Raw genomic sequence first — 18,189 nt, 5'->3', positions numbered from 1 at the left:
CTGCACAATCATAGGTTCATATAAATTGGTTAAAGGTATTGAAAATTAGCTATGACTTAAAAGAGCAGAGATGAGGAATGTGATTGAGAATCGGCAGAACAGTTGTCTTGATTTTAGAGACATCAGAGTCAGGAGTCACAGAGCTACGATTTCTTTCGTAGATAGAAAATTATAGTGAGTGTTATCTTTGTAAAATTATGGTATTCTATGGGGTATATATTTTATCTGAAAGTACTATCACTCCTATAAAAGAAAGACCATCACAAAGAAACTCAAGCTAGAAGGCAACTTTGCCTCCAGACATCTCTTTATGGAAAATATTGTTTTTTAAAAAACAGTTCACCAATGATAGTTCAGTGATGAGTAACAAATCTCATCCATCTCTAATAAAATGTGATCTTGTCCTAATGCATTTAAACTTGGGCACAAGTGCAGATAATCAATTCTTCAGATGGAAAAATGCATAAGTAATCGTTCAAAGCAACAAATACAGATTGACCATCGTTGCATCATAACCAAACAAGATTTTAAATAGTGAATCTTTGAAATTAAAATCTTTTGTTCACAGGTTTAATGTTTAAGTAATGGCATCTTGAATGCTCAAAAAGTAATTATTTCTTCTATTAAAAGCCATTGAAAGAAACAGAATGAGAACATGGTTGACAAACATTTGGCAATCTTCTAAACACGACACTGTGCAACACGAAGATAAAATAATGGCGACTACTACACAATAGAAAGTATATTTGGACAAAAGCTATTAGGTAGTGCTTCTTTCAGGTTTTTATGAATGTTCACCAACTTTTTTTGAACAGGACACTTGCACCTAACAGGATTCTTAAGTCAATCAAAACACTTAATGGTTCTCTCCATAATTTATCTTCATTTGAATGCTTAAAATCTTAACTAGTTATCTACATATAAACAACCACTTAAAGCTACTACTAGATTCAGGAAGTAACCATAACAAATGAGACAAATACTTTAAAATTTTGGCTGCAAAATCCAAGAGCACATCTGAAAAGGTTATTATCAGATCGGTTTTGATAAAACCTTTTTTGTTGTATGTGCTTCTTTCATAAAATGATTCTATGGTTCTGAATTTCTTTTGTGTCACTTCTGTACATTTGAAAAAATGTGAGAACATTGAAATGCTCTATTGCTTTGCTCTACTGAATGGTAGAGGGGTTTTACATCATTTTACAGCAGCACTCCAAATTTACAGAGCCAATGGAAGCATATTCTGAAAAGCTATCATTTCTGCAGATGAACTACTTGAACACATTCCTTAGAACAAAAGTAGCAACAACCCAATAAAATTGAGCTCAGGTTTGTTATTCAAAGAAACTTCATCTTCCTTCAAATGTTCAACAGTTAAATTAATGAAGAATTGATGATGTACTTTTTCTAGTCCTTTTCCTGTATACACTAGAGAAAACACCATTTTCTATTGAGGCGTGAATAATACACAAAGCAATCTGCTTACTGTACAGAAAAAATCGACTTGTGATGGAGAAGACAAAGCCATGCAAATGATAGAGAAGCATGGCAACCAATATACACACTGATGAAATCAGGTTTAACATTCAGAAAGAAAGGATTTTAATAAACTGCTGTTGAATAGCAATGCTATATATACTAATAAACATTGCATTGTATTACTTGATGCTAAACGTTGCTTGTAGAATAGCACAGATTGCTGAAGTTTTAAAATTAGCCCAAAATGTATACAAAAGATCTACTCCAATTCACAGCCGGGTCTGTGCTTCAGGGACATATATCTCAATACTATCTGCGCTCTCTGTTGCAGAGTTCTGTCGTACAGATGCAGCTCGCTTAGCTGCCATTAATCGCTTGCGAGCTTCCTGTCGTTGCTTGTCTGCTGAATCGGTTAGTTTTTCACGATTTAAAGGAGTCTTAGCCTTTGCTGGTTTCTTTGGCACAGGAGGGGGCAGCTTTTTCTCTTCCTTATGGAGGTAAACAAAACACAAATATTAGAATAGGTGCTATTAACCAAATCAAGCTTACGGTTTTCTGTAGTAAAGTTACGTACCAAAAGATTTACCAGGATTTTGTATTATTCTCAATTATATTAGAAGCAATGAAATCAGGAGCAATTCTATAATATAAAAGATCAGTGCCAAGGGCTGAAGCAGCAAGCACTACCAAAGTTGGCCATTTCCAAATGCACTTCACACTGTAGTGTCCCCCAACCTCACTGCCAATACCAGAGTCAAAGGCAGAAAATAAACAATGCCATCACTAGGTAAGACTATGTTGTGAAACTGCTTTTGCTACCACTTATCTAGAGTTTCCCCAGCAAAATTGTAGAAAATATCCAATCAAAGGAATGGAATTTCACAATTTGCACATGAGAAAAACTGATATTGTCGCATCATTTATATAATAAAATGATACAATAAAAGTTTAACACTGGCATAAAATGGTTCCAGCTTTGTGCATCAATTCACTGATGCAGTACAAAATCAGTGTTTTGCTCTGACCTGGGTGCAGTAAGATACTTCCATTTGCTCCGAAGCTATGGTACAGGAGGAGGGTTTCAGCAGGTGAGCTCAGACAGGGTGAAGTTGAAGAATGTTATGGAGGTAGAAATAGGTAGTCTTAGTGAGGATGAGAAGGAGGTTGGAAGCTAATCTTGGAATTAAATGTGTCAACAAGGTTGCAAATAGACTTACTTAGGCCCGAATTTCCACTCTCACGTTGGGAGCAGAGTCGGGACAACAGTCGGCAGGAACAATTCCTGGCAAACCAAATTTGGGACAAAGGGCCCCGAACTTCAGATATTTATTCCGATGGTTTAGGAGATGGCTGGGGGTGAGGGTGTGGGCCTCTGAAATGAGAGATGTGTCCACCTAAGAGTTCAAGACAGCACAGGGACTGCTGGTGTGGTGGAAGGCTGCGCAAACACACATGCCTCAGTGCACTGGCATTGCAAAATTTTGGAATATAAGCAAAAACAGCCCTTATCCCTTATTACCTTTAAATCTTTTAAAATACTTTGCTAGCTCCCTTCGACAACTCCAGTGAGCTTGACAGTTCCAAAGAATTTATAATGGGCACCCGACCTCTCCGAAGGGTGCCCCAGCGCGCCAAAGATCTCCAATAAGTTTAGATCTTCTCCTATCAGATCTATTGTACGCAAGTCATATTTTCTAATCCCATCCAAAAATCAGAACAGACAGAAGGGAGCTGCATTTTAACAACCCCACTGCTCCCCCCTTGGAAATGGCTGGGTTTGAGAGTGGGACTTCAGGATTCAGACCTCTGGAGCCATTTGCGAAAGGAGAGCCTTTCGTCTGTGCAAAGATTCTGGCTGTATTTCTTGCCAGGGAGATGGATGGAACTGGTCGTAGGCAACACACTTTGGAACAGGCACTGAAAATAATGGCTTCAGTGTTCCCAATATTTAACGGGAGGAAATCTATGCTCATTTAGGACTGGGTATAACTATAATGTCCATGTCTTGAGATTAAGTGCCGAGTATTGAAATAAAAACAAAAATGCTGGAAACATTTCAGGTTGATGCCTTTTATTGGCCTGAAATATTGTCTATTCCACAGATGCTGCATTTTTTGTTTTTAATAAATAGAATATTTGTCTTTCAAAGAAATTTGAAATTTGGAAGTATAAAAATCAGGAGTATGGGATTAATTGCGACAATTTTATCAGCTGTATTGTTAAAAATAATTATTCAGTGGCTATTATGCCATACGTCTGGAAACCAGATGCCAGATCCCTAGTATGAGAGACTTCTGTACAGACAAGATAAAAAATCATGCTTTTAATATCAACCTAAACTATTGGTTTTCAAATTCACAAACAGGTTAAAAATGCAGAATGAGAAGCTAAATGGAGATATTTATTTCAGAATTCCATGAGTAAACTATTTTGCCACTGCACAAGTATCCAGCCAGTAGTTATTTAAATAAATAAAGAAAACCTTGCATTTAAAAAGCACCTTTCGCAAACCCGGAAATGTCTCAGTGCTTTGCTGTAGTCACTGTTGTAATGTAAAAAATGAAGTCAATTTGCACATAGCAAGCTCCCACAAACACATGATAATAGTAAGCTATTTTATATTAATAATAATAATCTTTATTATTGTCACAAGTAGGCTTACATTAACACTGCAATGAAGTTACTGTGCAAATCCCTAGTTGCTACTCTACGGCACCTGTTCAGGTACGCTGAGGGAGAATTCAGAATGTCCAATTCACCTAACAAGCACGTATTTTGAGTGATGTTGATTGAAGGATAAACATTAACCAGGAGACCAGGGATATCTATCCAGCTCTTCTTTGAACCGATGACAAGTAGCTTAGGCCTGACATCTGGTAATGAAAAGGACATTGCTCTTTTTAATTGCTAATTGACAAACCCAGTACTTGCTGCGCATGAACAGACCTCATTGCAACCTAAAAAGACAATTCTTCTCGGTGTTACAGTATGATATTCTGCAAGTCAATATACAACCAATAATGTCTGGTCATTTAGTGCAAACTAAGCCAATTCCAAGACAAACCACAAGTTTCAGTAAACCCTCCCCCACCTTCACCTGAAATTAGAGGGACACACAGGCCAAGTTAAACTCAAGTGTACAAATTTGTTTGCAGTTCTTTACATCTATTAAAACATATTATAAAACTATTTATACACTGCTAGAATATTGCTTCTCACAGAAATATTATCGCAGTCTTCCATTACTTTCTCATTCGCCAAATTATGAGATAAAACTAAAACGTACCTTCTTTTCCTGCATTTCAACTAGTTGCCAGTCATTTGTTTTAAGATGATAAAGTTCATCAAACTTCAAGCTAATGTCTTCAATGGAAAGTTGCAGCATGTCCCAAAAGCCAGCTAAATCTTGTGCAGTCGGTCGTGGATTTGCATTTTGGTTCTACAAAAGCATAAACAGAGACAATCAAAATTATTAAGTGAGAGGTTGCTCTTCTCCCCCTTTGACTAATTTCACTCATTCTTTCCTGACTAATGCTGTAGTGCAGCGCCAAGAGCTGTATCTCCAAACCTTGCCTCAATGCATCTTTATGACATGCCTTGGAGTGGGTATAATAGAATTTGATTGAGTGTTTTGCACTCAAGTCAAATCTATACTCAGCATATATTCATACTTGTGCTTCAGCAGCAGAGCGAACTGCACAGCATTCAAGAGAAGTCATAAAAGCTGATTTCCCCCTCTGTAGCCAGTGATTAATGGTCGAAAATTTAAAACTATTAGAAAGAGGGAGGATTTGTTGGAGCATGGAATGTTTTGTTAAAAGATGTGGTTGAGGCAGCAACCATTGCATTTTTAATTTTAACAATAGCAACCTTACTATTGCCATGACTCAAGTCAGGAATCAGAGGATCCACCCTCACCTCCCTAACTCTCAGAATCACAGAATCCCTACAATACAGAGAGAGTCTATCTGGCCCATCGAGTCTGCACCGACCCTTCGAAAGACCACCTGACCTAGGCCCCACCCCTCACCCTGTAACCTTACCCTAAGGGGCAATTTAGCATGTCCAATCCACATAACCTGCACTTCTTTGGACTGTGGAGGAAATCGGATCACCCGGAGAAAACCCATGCAGACACAGGGAGAATGTGCAAACTCCACCAGACAGTCATCCAAGGTGTGAATCAAACCCAGGTTCCTGGCACTGTGAGGCAGCAGTGCTAACCTCTGAGCCACTCAGGATCAGGTCAGATACTGAATTTGTCTACCGAGCACTGATGCAGCTGGGTCTGTTGGTTTTAACCACTCTGCATATGCAATACTTAAATCAGCATAAAATTTCTTGGAATAACATTTCTCTCTTCAAATTAAGTGATCTTCGACTCATCATGGACAACTTAATCATCTGATGGGTAGAGTTAAAACTAAAATCAAATCACCCTTTCTGACGATATAGAAAATCCTCCACAGAATTGGCGTCCAGTTTTCTAACTAAAATTACTGTAGTTTGAATGTGTAATACACAATCTTAACAGAGAACACTTTATGCTTAGCAAAAACCCCAGAAGTTAGAAAAACTAACAAAGAACTTCAAAATTAAACCATGAGGAATCAATACATCTAAAGATCTACCTTAATTCATTCCCAAAATGTCACAAACAACATTCCCAAATAGGTCTATTCAGGAAGATGAGAGATCTAGTCACTTGGGTATTAAGGAAGCTCGGTTTGACTAAAGTGTTGTTAAGTACCACAAATATCCTGCAGGGAGTGTTGCCTAACATATTTGCAATTTAGTCACAGAAAGGCTGTTACTGTACAAAAGACATTGCAGAGGAAAGAAAGATGTGAATGCAAAGATCATTCACTGCAGCAATGTGAGGAAAAGTTCAATAACTTCAGTAATCCTTTTGCTCAAAGCCTGTACATTGGTTACAAGAGTTTTCCAGAATTAGGACTTCCATAGACCTTGTGAGCCTGCTTCACAGGAACAGAACATGCCATTGAAAAGTGGAATAGTGCAGCACAGGAGGCCATTCAGCCCACCCAACTGTACCAGTCATTATCGTTACTGTATAGTTCTTGCACCGCTCAGTAATTTCTTTGCAAATCTTTTCCTCTACATTCTCCCCATTATTTGGTAGCCTATAAAATATACCAAGAAGTGCAATAACTCCTTTATTGTTTCTTAATTTCAACTAAATGGATTCTCTCTTTTGGGCACTCTACTTATTAAATATATGTTAATTTCATGATGCATTTACACAGAGCAGGAAGGGGAAAAAAGATGCTGGATTCCAGAACTGCTCTTCATGGCAGAACAAACAGGCAGTGGACAAAATAATTAGAATATCACCACTTTCTATATTTGTAACTTCATATTAATTACAGGCTCAAAGTGAACATTCTCAATGCCAGATTCAGGTTCTATATTGAGATGGCCTACATGGTCACGGTCTATGGAAGTAACTGGCAGCAATTATATTAGCCACTTATTGCACATCCTGTCCAAGTACATTGAGTTCCCTTCTCAAACATGCGAAAAGAGGAGTGCGTTCGTAATGAGCCATTAACCTAAACAAAAAAAATCTGAAAATATATAGTGTAAATTGGCAGAAACCAACCATATGGTCCTTTGATATGGAAAGGGCATTGACGTAGTTGGGAGATAATTTATTTGTCTATCCACTGGATTATTTGATCAAAGAACAATACAGCCAAGGAACAGGCACTTCGGCCCTCCAAGCCTGTACGGGTTTGATTCATGCATTGCCTGTCAAGGCCGCTGATTTAAATGAAATACACTATTTCATTTTTTTTTCAATTCCACAAATATTTCTGCACTCCCGTAAATAGATTTCCTGCCCCAAGCTTCCAAAATTTGTGACGTCATCCAAGTGGCCATTTATCCTGCACAATAAGACCAAATAAGAATTAATGCATTCCTGTCCTTGCCCAAAAACTGTCATAGAATGATTAAAGTACAGAAGGCACGCTACTCAGTCCATTGCGTCTGTACTGGCTCTGAAACAGCAAACTCACATATAACTAGATCCCCACCTTCTCCTGTTTCCCTGCACATTTTTCCCTTTCAGATACACTGCCCACTATGTCCCTGCTTGTGCATGTGCAACTGCTCCCAAAGCCTTTCCAGTCAGCAGCAGGAAACAAAAACAATGTAGATCCAAAATGCATCGGAACCTGCAATGTAAGCATTTCCAACGGGATTTCCAATGTTAAAATTCAATACTTCTAGGTGTACACGATGCCAGTAATACCACAAGTACCATTATTTTTTTTTCTTTTCAAAATTTTAGAGTACCCAATTATTTTATTTTTTTTCCAAGTAAGGGGAAATTGAGCGTGGCCAATCCACCTATCCTGCACATCTTTTTGGGTTGTGGGGGCGAAACCCACGCAGACACAGGAAGAACGTGCAAACTCCACACGGACAGTGACCCAGGGCCGGGATTCGAACCCGGGTCCTCAGCGCCGTAGGCAGCAATGCTAACCACTGTGCCACCATGCTGCACCACAAGTGCCATTATAATGGGAATTCCACTGTAGAATTTCAGGTAGCTCTGTAGCACATAGTAAAACAATCTGCCAGCAACAATCCATCACAGTTCCCAATGTTGTCTCCTTAAACTACGTCCAGTGTTTCAAGGCTTTGTACGGGGCGTTTCTGGCCAAAATACTTGATTTTTTACCAAAAAGCTTTCTTAACTTGATTATTACAATCAATTCTCCACATTGGAAGTTGAGAATCTAATTTTTTTAAATTTAGAGATGTATCTTCATCAAATATTGAAATGGCAGAAGCATGTTAACAAAGGGAGCAGTTGATAATTGATAGCAGGACTAGATGTAAGATGGGCAGCACGGTAGCATTGTGGATAGCACAATTGCTTCACAGCTCCAGGGTCCCAGGTTCGATTCCGACTTGGGTCACTGTCTGTGCGGAGTCTGCACATCCTCCCAGTGTGTGCGTGGGTTTCCTCCGGGTGCTCCGGTTTCCTCCCACAGTCCAAAGATGTGCAGGTTAGGTGGATTGGTCATGCTAAATTGCCCTTAGTGTCCAAAATTGCCCTTAGTGCTGGGTGGGGTTACTGGGTTAGGGGATAGGGTGAAGGTGTTGATCTTGGGTAGGGTGCTCTTTCCAAGAGCCGGTGCAGACTTGATGGGCCGAATGGCCTCCTTCTGCACAGTAAATTCTATAATTCTATGAACTTGCAATTGGCTAAGGACAGCACAGACCTAAAAAATGGTTACCTTGAACTTTCCAGGGCAGCACAGTGGCCCACTGGGTAGCACTGCTGCCTCACGGCACCGAGGTCCCAGGTTCAATCCTGGCTCTGAGTCACTGTCCGTGTGGAGTTTGCACATTCTCCGTGATTGCATGGGTTTCGCCCCCACAACCCAAAGATGTGCAGGCTAGGTGGATTGGCCACGCTAAATTACCCCTTAATCTGAAAAACTGAATTGGGTACTCTAAATTTATTTTTAATAACTTGAACTATACAGATAGTGTGTGAAGCCAACTTATTTGTTTTAATGCACGTAGATGGCATTCTGACACTATAACTGCAACGACGCATCTCCTGTAAATGCACAAATAAACACAGCCATTCAGATAAGAAATTCCCTCTGGACTGCCTCACTCAAACCTGCCTCCAACCACATTCCAGATCCCGAACACTTGTCGTCATTGCTTCTTTTGACAATTATCTAAAATCTGTTCCCTCTGGTCCTTGGTCTTTCCACCAGTGGAAACAGTTTCTCCCCAAGTACTCTGTCCAAGCTCATGATTTTGAATACCTCTTTCAAATCTCTTCTTAACTTTTTCATCTCCAAGGAAAAGAGTCCCAAATTCTCCAATCTCCATCCCTGGAACCATTCTCGTGAATCATGCACCCTCTCTAATGCATTTATCTAATTCCTAAAGTAGGGTGCCCGAACTACACACACAGTTCAGTTGCGGCTGAACCAGTATTTTATGCAGATTTCACAGAATTTCCTTGCTTATGTACTACATGCCCCTATTGATAAAGCCCAGGATACATGCACTTACTTTGTAGCAGGTTTCACTGATTGACAAGTTACAGTAGGAACCTTTACTGATTTTTCCCTCTTTGCTAACCTAGACATGAGGCAGAAAATTCCTTCTCTCCCCAACCCTCTGCCGAGACAGAATCACATAATTCCTAAAGTGCAGGAGGCCATTTGGCCCATCTAGGCATACTCCGCCGGCACCCTATCCCCGTAACCCCACCTAACCTACACATCTTTGTACACTAAGGGGTAATTTAGCATGGTCAATCCACCTAACTTGCACTTCTTTTGGACTGTGGGAGGAAACCCACGCAGACACAGGGAGAAAATGCAAATTCCACATAAATGGTCACCCAAGGCCGGAATTGAACCCGGGTCTCTGGCACTGTAAGGCAGCAGTGCTAATCACTGTGCCACCATGCCGCCCTTTAGTCAATACAGATTAGTCAATACAGTAGAGAACAAAGATTTTCTTGCTCGGTATTGCTCAGTACTATGATGGGTGTGGGATTTACCTACTGAGCCAATGCAAAAGCCTATAAAGAATTTTACTAAATTATTGAAATTTGGCACTTGCCATTATCGCAACTGTATTCCGACTTAGGTATTGTAAATGCCAAGTTATTTTGTATTCTAATTGCATGCTAATAATTACTATTAAGTTGTTCCTGATAAGCAAGATGTATATACCAGATTTTGTTCGCACAGACCATGGAACTGCTGTAATTTCTGATTCATCAAAAGCTGTGCACTTCCTACTGCACTCCGGATTTTTCCTAGGACTAAAGAAATAAACAAATGAACATTTTCCATGTGCAGCATCAACTACATTCTGAACCATATTGAAATAATTTATCCAAGACAATGAATAAAGAATAAAATGAAAAATCTGAAGGATAAGGCAAGAAAACAGTGGGCAAGTTAAAAGGAATTAAAATTATTTCCATGAGTTACATAGCTGTAGCAAAATACAACTCCCTCACTTGAAGTTTTCTACATTTTCCCTTCAACATCTGAAGACTAGTCAGCAAATTCTGCTGTTCTACCTACCTTCCATTCTACATAGCTTCCTGTTATGTTCTTTTCAAATGTACATTAAAATACTAAACATCTTCCTGTCACTTTCTGCAATGTGTTAGAGGATGAGAACAGCTATGGAGTAGTTCCAGAAATACTCTTCATTCCTTCAGCCCTATGCTTAGACCTGAAGACATCACCTACTCAAAGGTAGTTGGGGTGAGACTGATCCAGGTTCCTTCTAGAGAAAGTGAACACAGTTGTAAGTAATCTGAACCTGAGTGCTTCATAATATAATGTAATAGTGATAAAAGTGAACAGTAATAAATCAAAACAGAATTGGTACCAAACTAATACCATCTGCAAATTATTTTCTTGCCACTTGTATAGTCAAGATCAAATCCGTAATTTAAAAAAAAAAAAGTCTAAATTAAAAACATTAGTATCAGCTGTGAAGAACGTCCAGACAAAGGTCTGGATTCTCTGGTCTCTCGGCCACGTGTTTCTCGGCAGTGGGAGGTGGCGTGCTATTCGCTGGTGCCGGGAATCTCTATTCCTGCCACTGTCAATGGGAATTCCCATTGAAGCAACCCCACACCTCTGGGAAACCTACAGGCGGGGATGCGCTGCCAGCTGGACCAGAGAATCCCACAGCCAGCAAATGGCTGGAGAATTTATGCCAAAATCCAGCATTCAGTTCCCCAAGTATATTTGTGTTGTTCATCTCTTCTCAAATCCAAATTCTGGCTGTGGCACCAGGATTCTAGAATACAGAACAAGTTTACAGTGCAGGTACACAGTACTGTTAATTTTGATCTTTACCATGGGGGAAAACTTTGCACTGATCGTAACATGACATACAAGTTAATTACTTTATTTAATCGATAAGATATGAATATATAATACTGAATGTGAACTAGGATGTCTAGCTTCCATATTTTCTTGCTTTGTCAGACTAATACAAATGAATATTTTATTATAGCATTTGAAAGAAAAATCTAAAGGAATAAAATTCCAATAATAAAAACATTACTTGCAACAACTTCACACCTGCAAAAAAAAAAAAATACAGCAGTGCTACATTACATGAAAGGTTTCAGATATACCTGTCTTTACTGTGACCAGCATTATAACCTGACAAAAAGATCAAAAGGAATTCTGCAGTTCCACAGTGAGGTATGTGAAATCCCAGAGCTCCTACAAATAGCAAAATTTGTTGGACAGGAGTCAAACATGATTGTAGAAATTTTCCAATTGGTGCTATTTTGATGCCAGAGTAACCAATTTACAGTGCTGCTGACATTTCTTCATTCTTCCTCAATTGTGGTTTCCCATCCACTGTGGTCGACAGGGCTCGTAATCATGTCTGACCCATCTCCTGCACCTCTGCTCTCACCCCTTCCCCTCCGTCCCAGAACCAGTATAAGGTCCTTCTTGTCCTCTTTTACCTCACCAGCTTCCGCATTCAAAGAAACATCCTCTGCTAGTTCCACCAACTCCAGCAAACCACTACCAAACACATCTGCACTCACTCACCGTCAGCATTTCACAGGGACCGTTCCCTCTGGGATACCCTGTTCCATTCCTCCATCCCCAAACACCTCACCCTCTCCTATGGCACCTTCCCATGCAATTACAGACGATCTAACTCCTGCTCCTTTATTTCCACCCTGCTCATCATCCAAGGGCCTAAACACTCTTTTCAAGTGAGGCGGCGCTTCACGTGTACCTCCTTCAATCTGGTCCATTGCATTTGTTGCTCTCAATGCTGTCAAATCTATATTGGAGAGACTAAATGCAGACTGGGTGACTGTTTTGCAAAACACCTTCCATCTGTCCGCAAGGAGGACCCAGACCTTCCTGTCGCTTGCCATTTCAACTCACCATTCTGTTCTCATGTCCGTCCTCGTTCTGCTGCAATGTTCCAGTGAAGCCCAACTCAAACCGGAGGAACAGCACCTCATCTTTCGATTAGGCACAATACAGCCTTCTGGACTAAAATTGAGTTTAACAACTTCCGACTGTGAATTGTCCTCCACCTTCCCCCCATTTTTATTCTTTTTCTTTTTGAAAACATTTTAATTACATTTTCAACATTTTATACATAAACCTAAGGCAAAAGAACCCTAAAAGTAAAAAAAGCAATCCCCCCCCTCTCACCAACACCCATAAAACAGAAACTAAAACCCCGCCCCCCCAACAGCAGCTGATGGAGGCCAGTTCCTTAAAGTGAGAAATAAACAGGTGCCGTCTCTCACAAAACCCTTCCACGTTCCCTCTCAAGGCAAACCTAACCTTCTCCAAATACAGAAACTCCATTAAGTCCCCCAACCACACTGAGGCACAATGTGGAGAAGCTGACCTCCACCCCAACAGGAGCTGCCTACTAGCCACCATTTTTATTTCTATCAATTTATTTTCACTTCTTCCATCAATCGGGTTTTTCCACTCACCATTGCCCCCCTCCTGCCACCCGACCCCCGAGGCCATCTTTTCCCTGTTGTCCTCAACACATTGCTTAGCTTTGTTCTGCCATTAACACATTCTAATCTCTGAATGTGTCACTATCACCCTTCTTATAGCCTTGCTCACCCTCATTTACATTCCTTTTGACTTTCTATCCACGACATATTTGTCAATCACCACCTATCACAGGCCCTCTATCCAGCTCCACAGCTCCCCCCCCCCACCCACAACAATATAAATCTAACCCTATTTCTAGTTCTCTCCAGCTTTGACAAAGTGTCATCCAGATTCGAAACGTTGGTTCCTTTCTCTCGCCACAGATGCTGTCAGGCCTGCTGATATTGTATTTTCTGCTTTTGACACAATTTACCGATAGCATTTAAATACAGATTAGAAAATCCAGTCCACTAATTCACAAAATCACGTCCAAGATCCAGGGTGTCGGCAAATCCTGGAACTCCCTTTCGAACAGCACTGTGTGTATACCTACACCAAACGGGCTGCAGTGTTTCAATAAGGTAGCTCACCACAACCTTCTCAACAGCAATTAGGGATTGGCAATATACGCTGGTCTAGCTAGCAATGCCCACATCATAAGGATAATTTTAAAAAAATACAGCAGATATTTACCACTTCTTTCCAAAGTGTATACACCCTGGAATGAATATCAGCAGAAAATAAGTTTTAACGAACTAAAAGCCACTGAATTCCCAGGATCTGATGGACTGAAAAAGATAAGTGTATGATCAGAAAAGTCAACATAGAACTTCCGGTGGTGGCTATGGTGTGAGTGGTCGCACATTTGGCAGCTCCTGCTCGAGGCGTTTTTTTTTGGGGTCTTTTTCCCCAGTTGTCTAGTGGATGTTTTGGAGGAAAAAGGTGCAGAGGTGGTGGAAGAGAGCTATACTCCACTGGTGAAGTCGGTGGATGGATCCGCAGACCAGAAGTGGTCCGACAGAGCAGTTGGTTGACTTTCTTAATGAAAGGTTCAGCCAGAGGAGGGAGGCTCTGGAGGACCTGGCAAAGGTGGTGGCCCGCCGAAAGCTGGGATTGACCGTGTGGCGCTGAGGCTGGAGACCCAGAGCCAGGCGATCCAGAAGGTGGAGGAGGCGGTGGGGGAGCACGAGTAGCAGCTTCCCTTGTTGGCAGCCGAAGTTAGGATGCTGAAGGAGACTCAGAAGCGGCTCAAGGAGAAAGTGGAGGATTTGGAAAACTGCTCTCGGAGGCAGAATCTGAAGATAGTGGGAATGCCAGAGAGCATCGAGGGAGTGGACACAGGCTCTTATGTGGCCAAGATGTTGAAGAAGCTAATGGGGAAGGGGGCCTTTGACTGGCCCCTGGAGGTCGATTGAGCACATAGGGCGCTTATGAGGAAGCCGCAGGTGAATGAGCTGCTGAGGGCAATGGTGGTGAGGCTACACTCATTTCTGGACAAAGAGAAGATCTTGTGGAGGGTCAGGCAGACGACGAGATGTGCAAGGGAAGGCAATAAGCTTCGGATATATCAGGACCTGGGCGGGGAACTGGCAAAAAGGCGAGCCAGATTCAACCAGGTCAAGGCTGCCCTCTTTAAGAGGGGAGTGAAGTTTGGGGTGTTGTACCTGGCCCGCCTTTGGGTGACGAACACCGGCTGCGAATACTACTTTGGAACACTGGAGGAGGCAATGGAGTTCTTGAGAGACAATGAACTGGCAGGAGGGAGGACATTGAACTTGGGAATATGAGGTGATGTTGGTTCTCCCTGCCCCTCTTTTGCTGTATTGTGCTGGGTTCTTTTGTCTGGGGTGATGGCCAGGGGAGAACTTTTCTTTTCTTAGGGGCTGTTTAGCTCTTTCATGGGGTGCTTTGGTGGGAGGCCGGTGGAGGGCGAGTGCACCTTTTTTACTTCTTTATAGTGTTATTGTTGTTTGCACCACGGAGGAGTGTGAACGGGTTGGAAGAGAATCAGTGGGGGGGTAGGATGAGCTAGTTCATGGGAGCGCAGTGGGGGGTGATCAGGGGGTGATTAAGAGTTTTAGAGGGGGATGGGATTGTTGTTAAAAAAAAAATTACATCTTGTTCTCTGTTGTATGTTAATGTGGTTTTTAAATATAAATGTGTGTATTTGTGGTGTAAGTCTTGTTTTCAGACAGGCTGCAGAAGTTGAAGTGCAATAAGGAGTGAGTTGGTGACGGTGGACATCCAATGTCAGGCCTGGCGAGTTGCAGGACGCGAGCTGGCCCAAGAGGAGTATGGTTGATTGGCAGGAGAGGGGGGGCGGGGTGCCCCACCCCCCCCGACCAGGCTGCTCACATGGAATTTGAGGGGGTAGAATGGGCCAGTCAAACAGTGTTCGTGCATCTGAGGAGTTTAAAGGCGGATATGGCATTTCTACAGGAAACCTATTTGAAGATTGGGGACCAGATTAGGGTGAGGAAGGAGTGGGCTAAACAGGTTTTCATTCGGAGTTGAATGTAGCAGGTTACAGAGGGATATAGATAAGCTGCAGAGCTGGGCCGAGAGGTGGCAAATGGAGTTTAATGTAGAGAAGTGTGAGGTGATTCACTTTGGAAGGAATAACAGGAATGCGGAATATTTGGCTAATGGTAAAGTTCTTGAAAGTGTGGATGAGCAGAGGGATCTAGGTGTCCATGTACATAGATCCCTGAAAGTTGCCACCCAGGTTGATAGGGTTGTGAAGAAGGCCTATGGAGTGTTGGCCTTTATTGGTAGAGGGATTGAGTTCCGGAGTCGGGAGGTCATGTTGCAGCTGTACAGAACTCTGGTACGGCCGCATTTGGAGTATTGCGTACAGTTCTGGTCACCGCATTATAGGAAGGACGTGGAGGCTTTGGAGCGGGTGCAGAGGAGATTTACCAGGATGTTGCCTGGTATGGAGGGAAAATCTTACGAGGAAAGGCTGATGGACTTGAGGTTGTTTTCGTTGGAGAGAAGAAGGTTAAGAGGAGACTTAATAGAGGCATACAAAATGATCAGGGGGTTGGATAGGGTGGACAGTGAGAGCCTTCTCCCGCGGATGGATATGGCTGGCACGAGGGGACATAACTTTAAACTGAGGGGTAATAGATATAGAACAGAGGTCAGAGGTAGGTTCTTTACGCAAAGAGTAGTGAGGCCGTGGAATGCCCTACCTGCTACAGTAGTGAACTCGCCAACATTGAGGGCATTTAAAAGTTTATTGGATAAACATATGGATGATAATGGCATAGTGTAGGTTGGATGGCTTTTGTTTCGGTGCAACATCGTGGGCCGAAGGGCCTGTACTGCGCTGTATTGTTCTATGTTCTATGTTCTATGAAGGCGCAGGGAGTGGCGGTGCTAATAAATAAGCGGGTAGCGTTTGAAGTGGGGAAAGTTTGTGATGGTGAGCGGGAAATTGGAGGGGATGCCAGTGGTCTTGGTGATTGTCGAATTTATTAGGCGGGTGTTGGGGCAGATCCCGGACCTGGACTCGGAACCTCTAATTATGGGGTTGGGGGGGGGAGAAGAGAGACCTTCTGTAGGGGTTAATGGAGTGCATGAGCGGTGGACCCATGGAGGTTTGGAAGGCTGTGGGCGAAGGAATTTTTGTACTTCTCGCATGTGCACATGCTGTATTCGCGAATTGATTACTTTGTGGTGGTTCAGACTTCGCTGGAGGGGGTGGTCGACTTGGATGATTGATTGCGGTTTCTGACCATGCGCTGCATTGGGTGGACTTGTAAGCGGACCGGGGAGTGTGGCCGTACTGGAGATTAGATGTGGGATTGTTAGCAGACGGGGTGGTGTGCAAGTGGGTGAGGGCTGCCATTCAGGTTGGAGCTGAATAACACGGGAGGTATCGACGGCCATGCTCTGGGAGGCGCTTAGGAAGGAACTGGTATTGATTTGGGTGCACAGGACAGGATGGAGCGGGCAGAGATGGCAAGTCTGGTGGAGGAGATCCTGCGAGTAGATAGGAGAAATTCAGAGGCCCCAGAGGCAGGCTTGTTGAAGGAGCGACTGAAGCTCCAGATGGAGTTTGGGTTGGTGTCCACGGGGAAGGCAGTCGGGCAGTTAAGGAGGGGCAGGGGACAGTGTATGAATATGGGGAGAAAGCGAGCAGGATGTTGGCTCACCAACTTAGGAAGCAAGAGGCAGCGAGAGAGATTGGAAAGGTGAAGGATGGAAGTGTAAGGGTGGTCCTGGACCCGATGGGGATGAATAGAGCTTTTTGAGAATTTCATAGGAGACCAAATGAATTGGAGCGCCCGGTGGGGGGTGGGGGAAATGCAGCATTTTTTGGATGGGCTGGAATTCCTCAAAATGGAGGAGGATTTGGTAGAGGGTTGGGGGCATTGGGGGCACCCATTGGACTGGTGGAGGTGCTGAAGGGTATAGGGCAATGCAGGCAAGGAAGGCTCCGGGTCCGGATGGATTCCCCGTGGAATTTCATAAGAGGTTTTCGGGGGAACTGGGGTCCCTGATGGTAAGGGCATATAATGAGGCGAGGGGGAAGGGTGAGCTTCCCCCTACGCTACCGTAGGTCTCGATGTCTTTAATTCTGAAGGATAAGGACACGGAGCAGTGTGGATCATATCGCCCGATTTCGCTGCTAAATGTGGACGCCAAACTGTTGGCAAAGATCTTGAACTCGCGGATCGAGGATTGTGTACCGGGTGTGATAGGGGAGATCCAGGCAGGATTTATAAAGGGGAGGCATCTGTCGGCAAACATCAGGCGCTTATTAACGTTGTTTATGATGCCCCCGGTGGGACAGGAGGTGGCGGTCGCTATGGATGCGGAGAAAGCCTTTGAGCAAGTAGAAAGGGAATATTTGTGCGAGTTTGGGCAGCATGGTGGCGCACTGCAGCCTCACGGCACCGAGGTCCCAGGTTCGATTCCAGGTCCGGGTCACTGCCCGTGTGGAGTTGCATATTCTCCTCGTGTTTGTGTGAGTTTCGCCCCCACAACCCAAAGATGTGCAGGCTAGGTGGATTGGCCACGCTAAATTGCCCCTTAATTGGAAAAAGTAATTGGGTACTCTAAATTTATTTTTAAAATATTTGTGGGAAGTTCTGGGACGGTTCCGGTTTGGGCATGGGTTTGTGGATTGGGTCCAGTTGCTATAAAGGACGGCGGTAGCAAGTGTAAGGACGAATTGGGTGAGCTCTAGGTATTTTGGGCTACATCGTGGGACAAGGCAGGAATGCTCACT

General features: G+C 42.9%; 1 protein-coding gene across 2 annotated transcripts in view; it reads right to left on the bottom strand.

Moving 5' to 3' along the window:
- Window positions 1-272: 272 nt before the first annotated feature.
- Window positions 273-18,189, bottom strand: part of LOC140428497 (disks large-associated protein 4-like) — a 730,056-nt gene continuing 712,139 nt past the window's right edge. For both annotated transcript variants that reach the window (XM_072515044.1, XM_072515045.1), the window contains 3 exons: window positions 10,221-10,312; window positions 4,766-4,918; window positions 273-1,967 (listed from right to left, as the gene is read on the bottom strand). In XM_072515044.1, coding sequence (XP_072371145.1) covers window positions 1,749-1,967; window positions 4,766-4,918; window positions 10,221-10,312 — 464 coding nt within the window. In that variant the 3' untranslated portion in view covers window positions 273-1,748. The remainder of the gene's footprint in view (window positions 1,968-4,765; window positions 4,919-10,220; window positions 10,313-18,189) is intronic.

The sequence above is a fragment of the Scyliorhinus torazame genome, chromosome 8, assembly GCF_047496885.1.
Source record: "Scyliorhinus torazame isolate Kashiwa2021f chromosome 8, sScyTor2.1, whole genome shotgun sequence".
NCBI classification, from domain to species: domain Eukaryota; kingdom Metazoa; phylum Chordata; class Chondrichthyes; order Carcharhiniformes; family Scyliorhinidae; genus Scyliorhinus; species Scyliorhinus torazame.
This window is presented reverse-complemented; position numbering and strand designations above follow the sequence as displayed.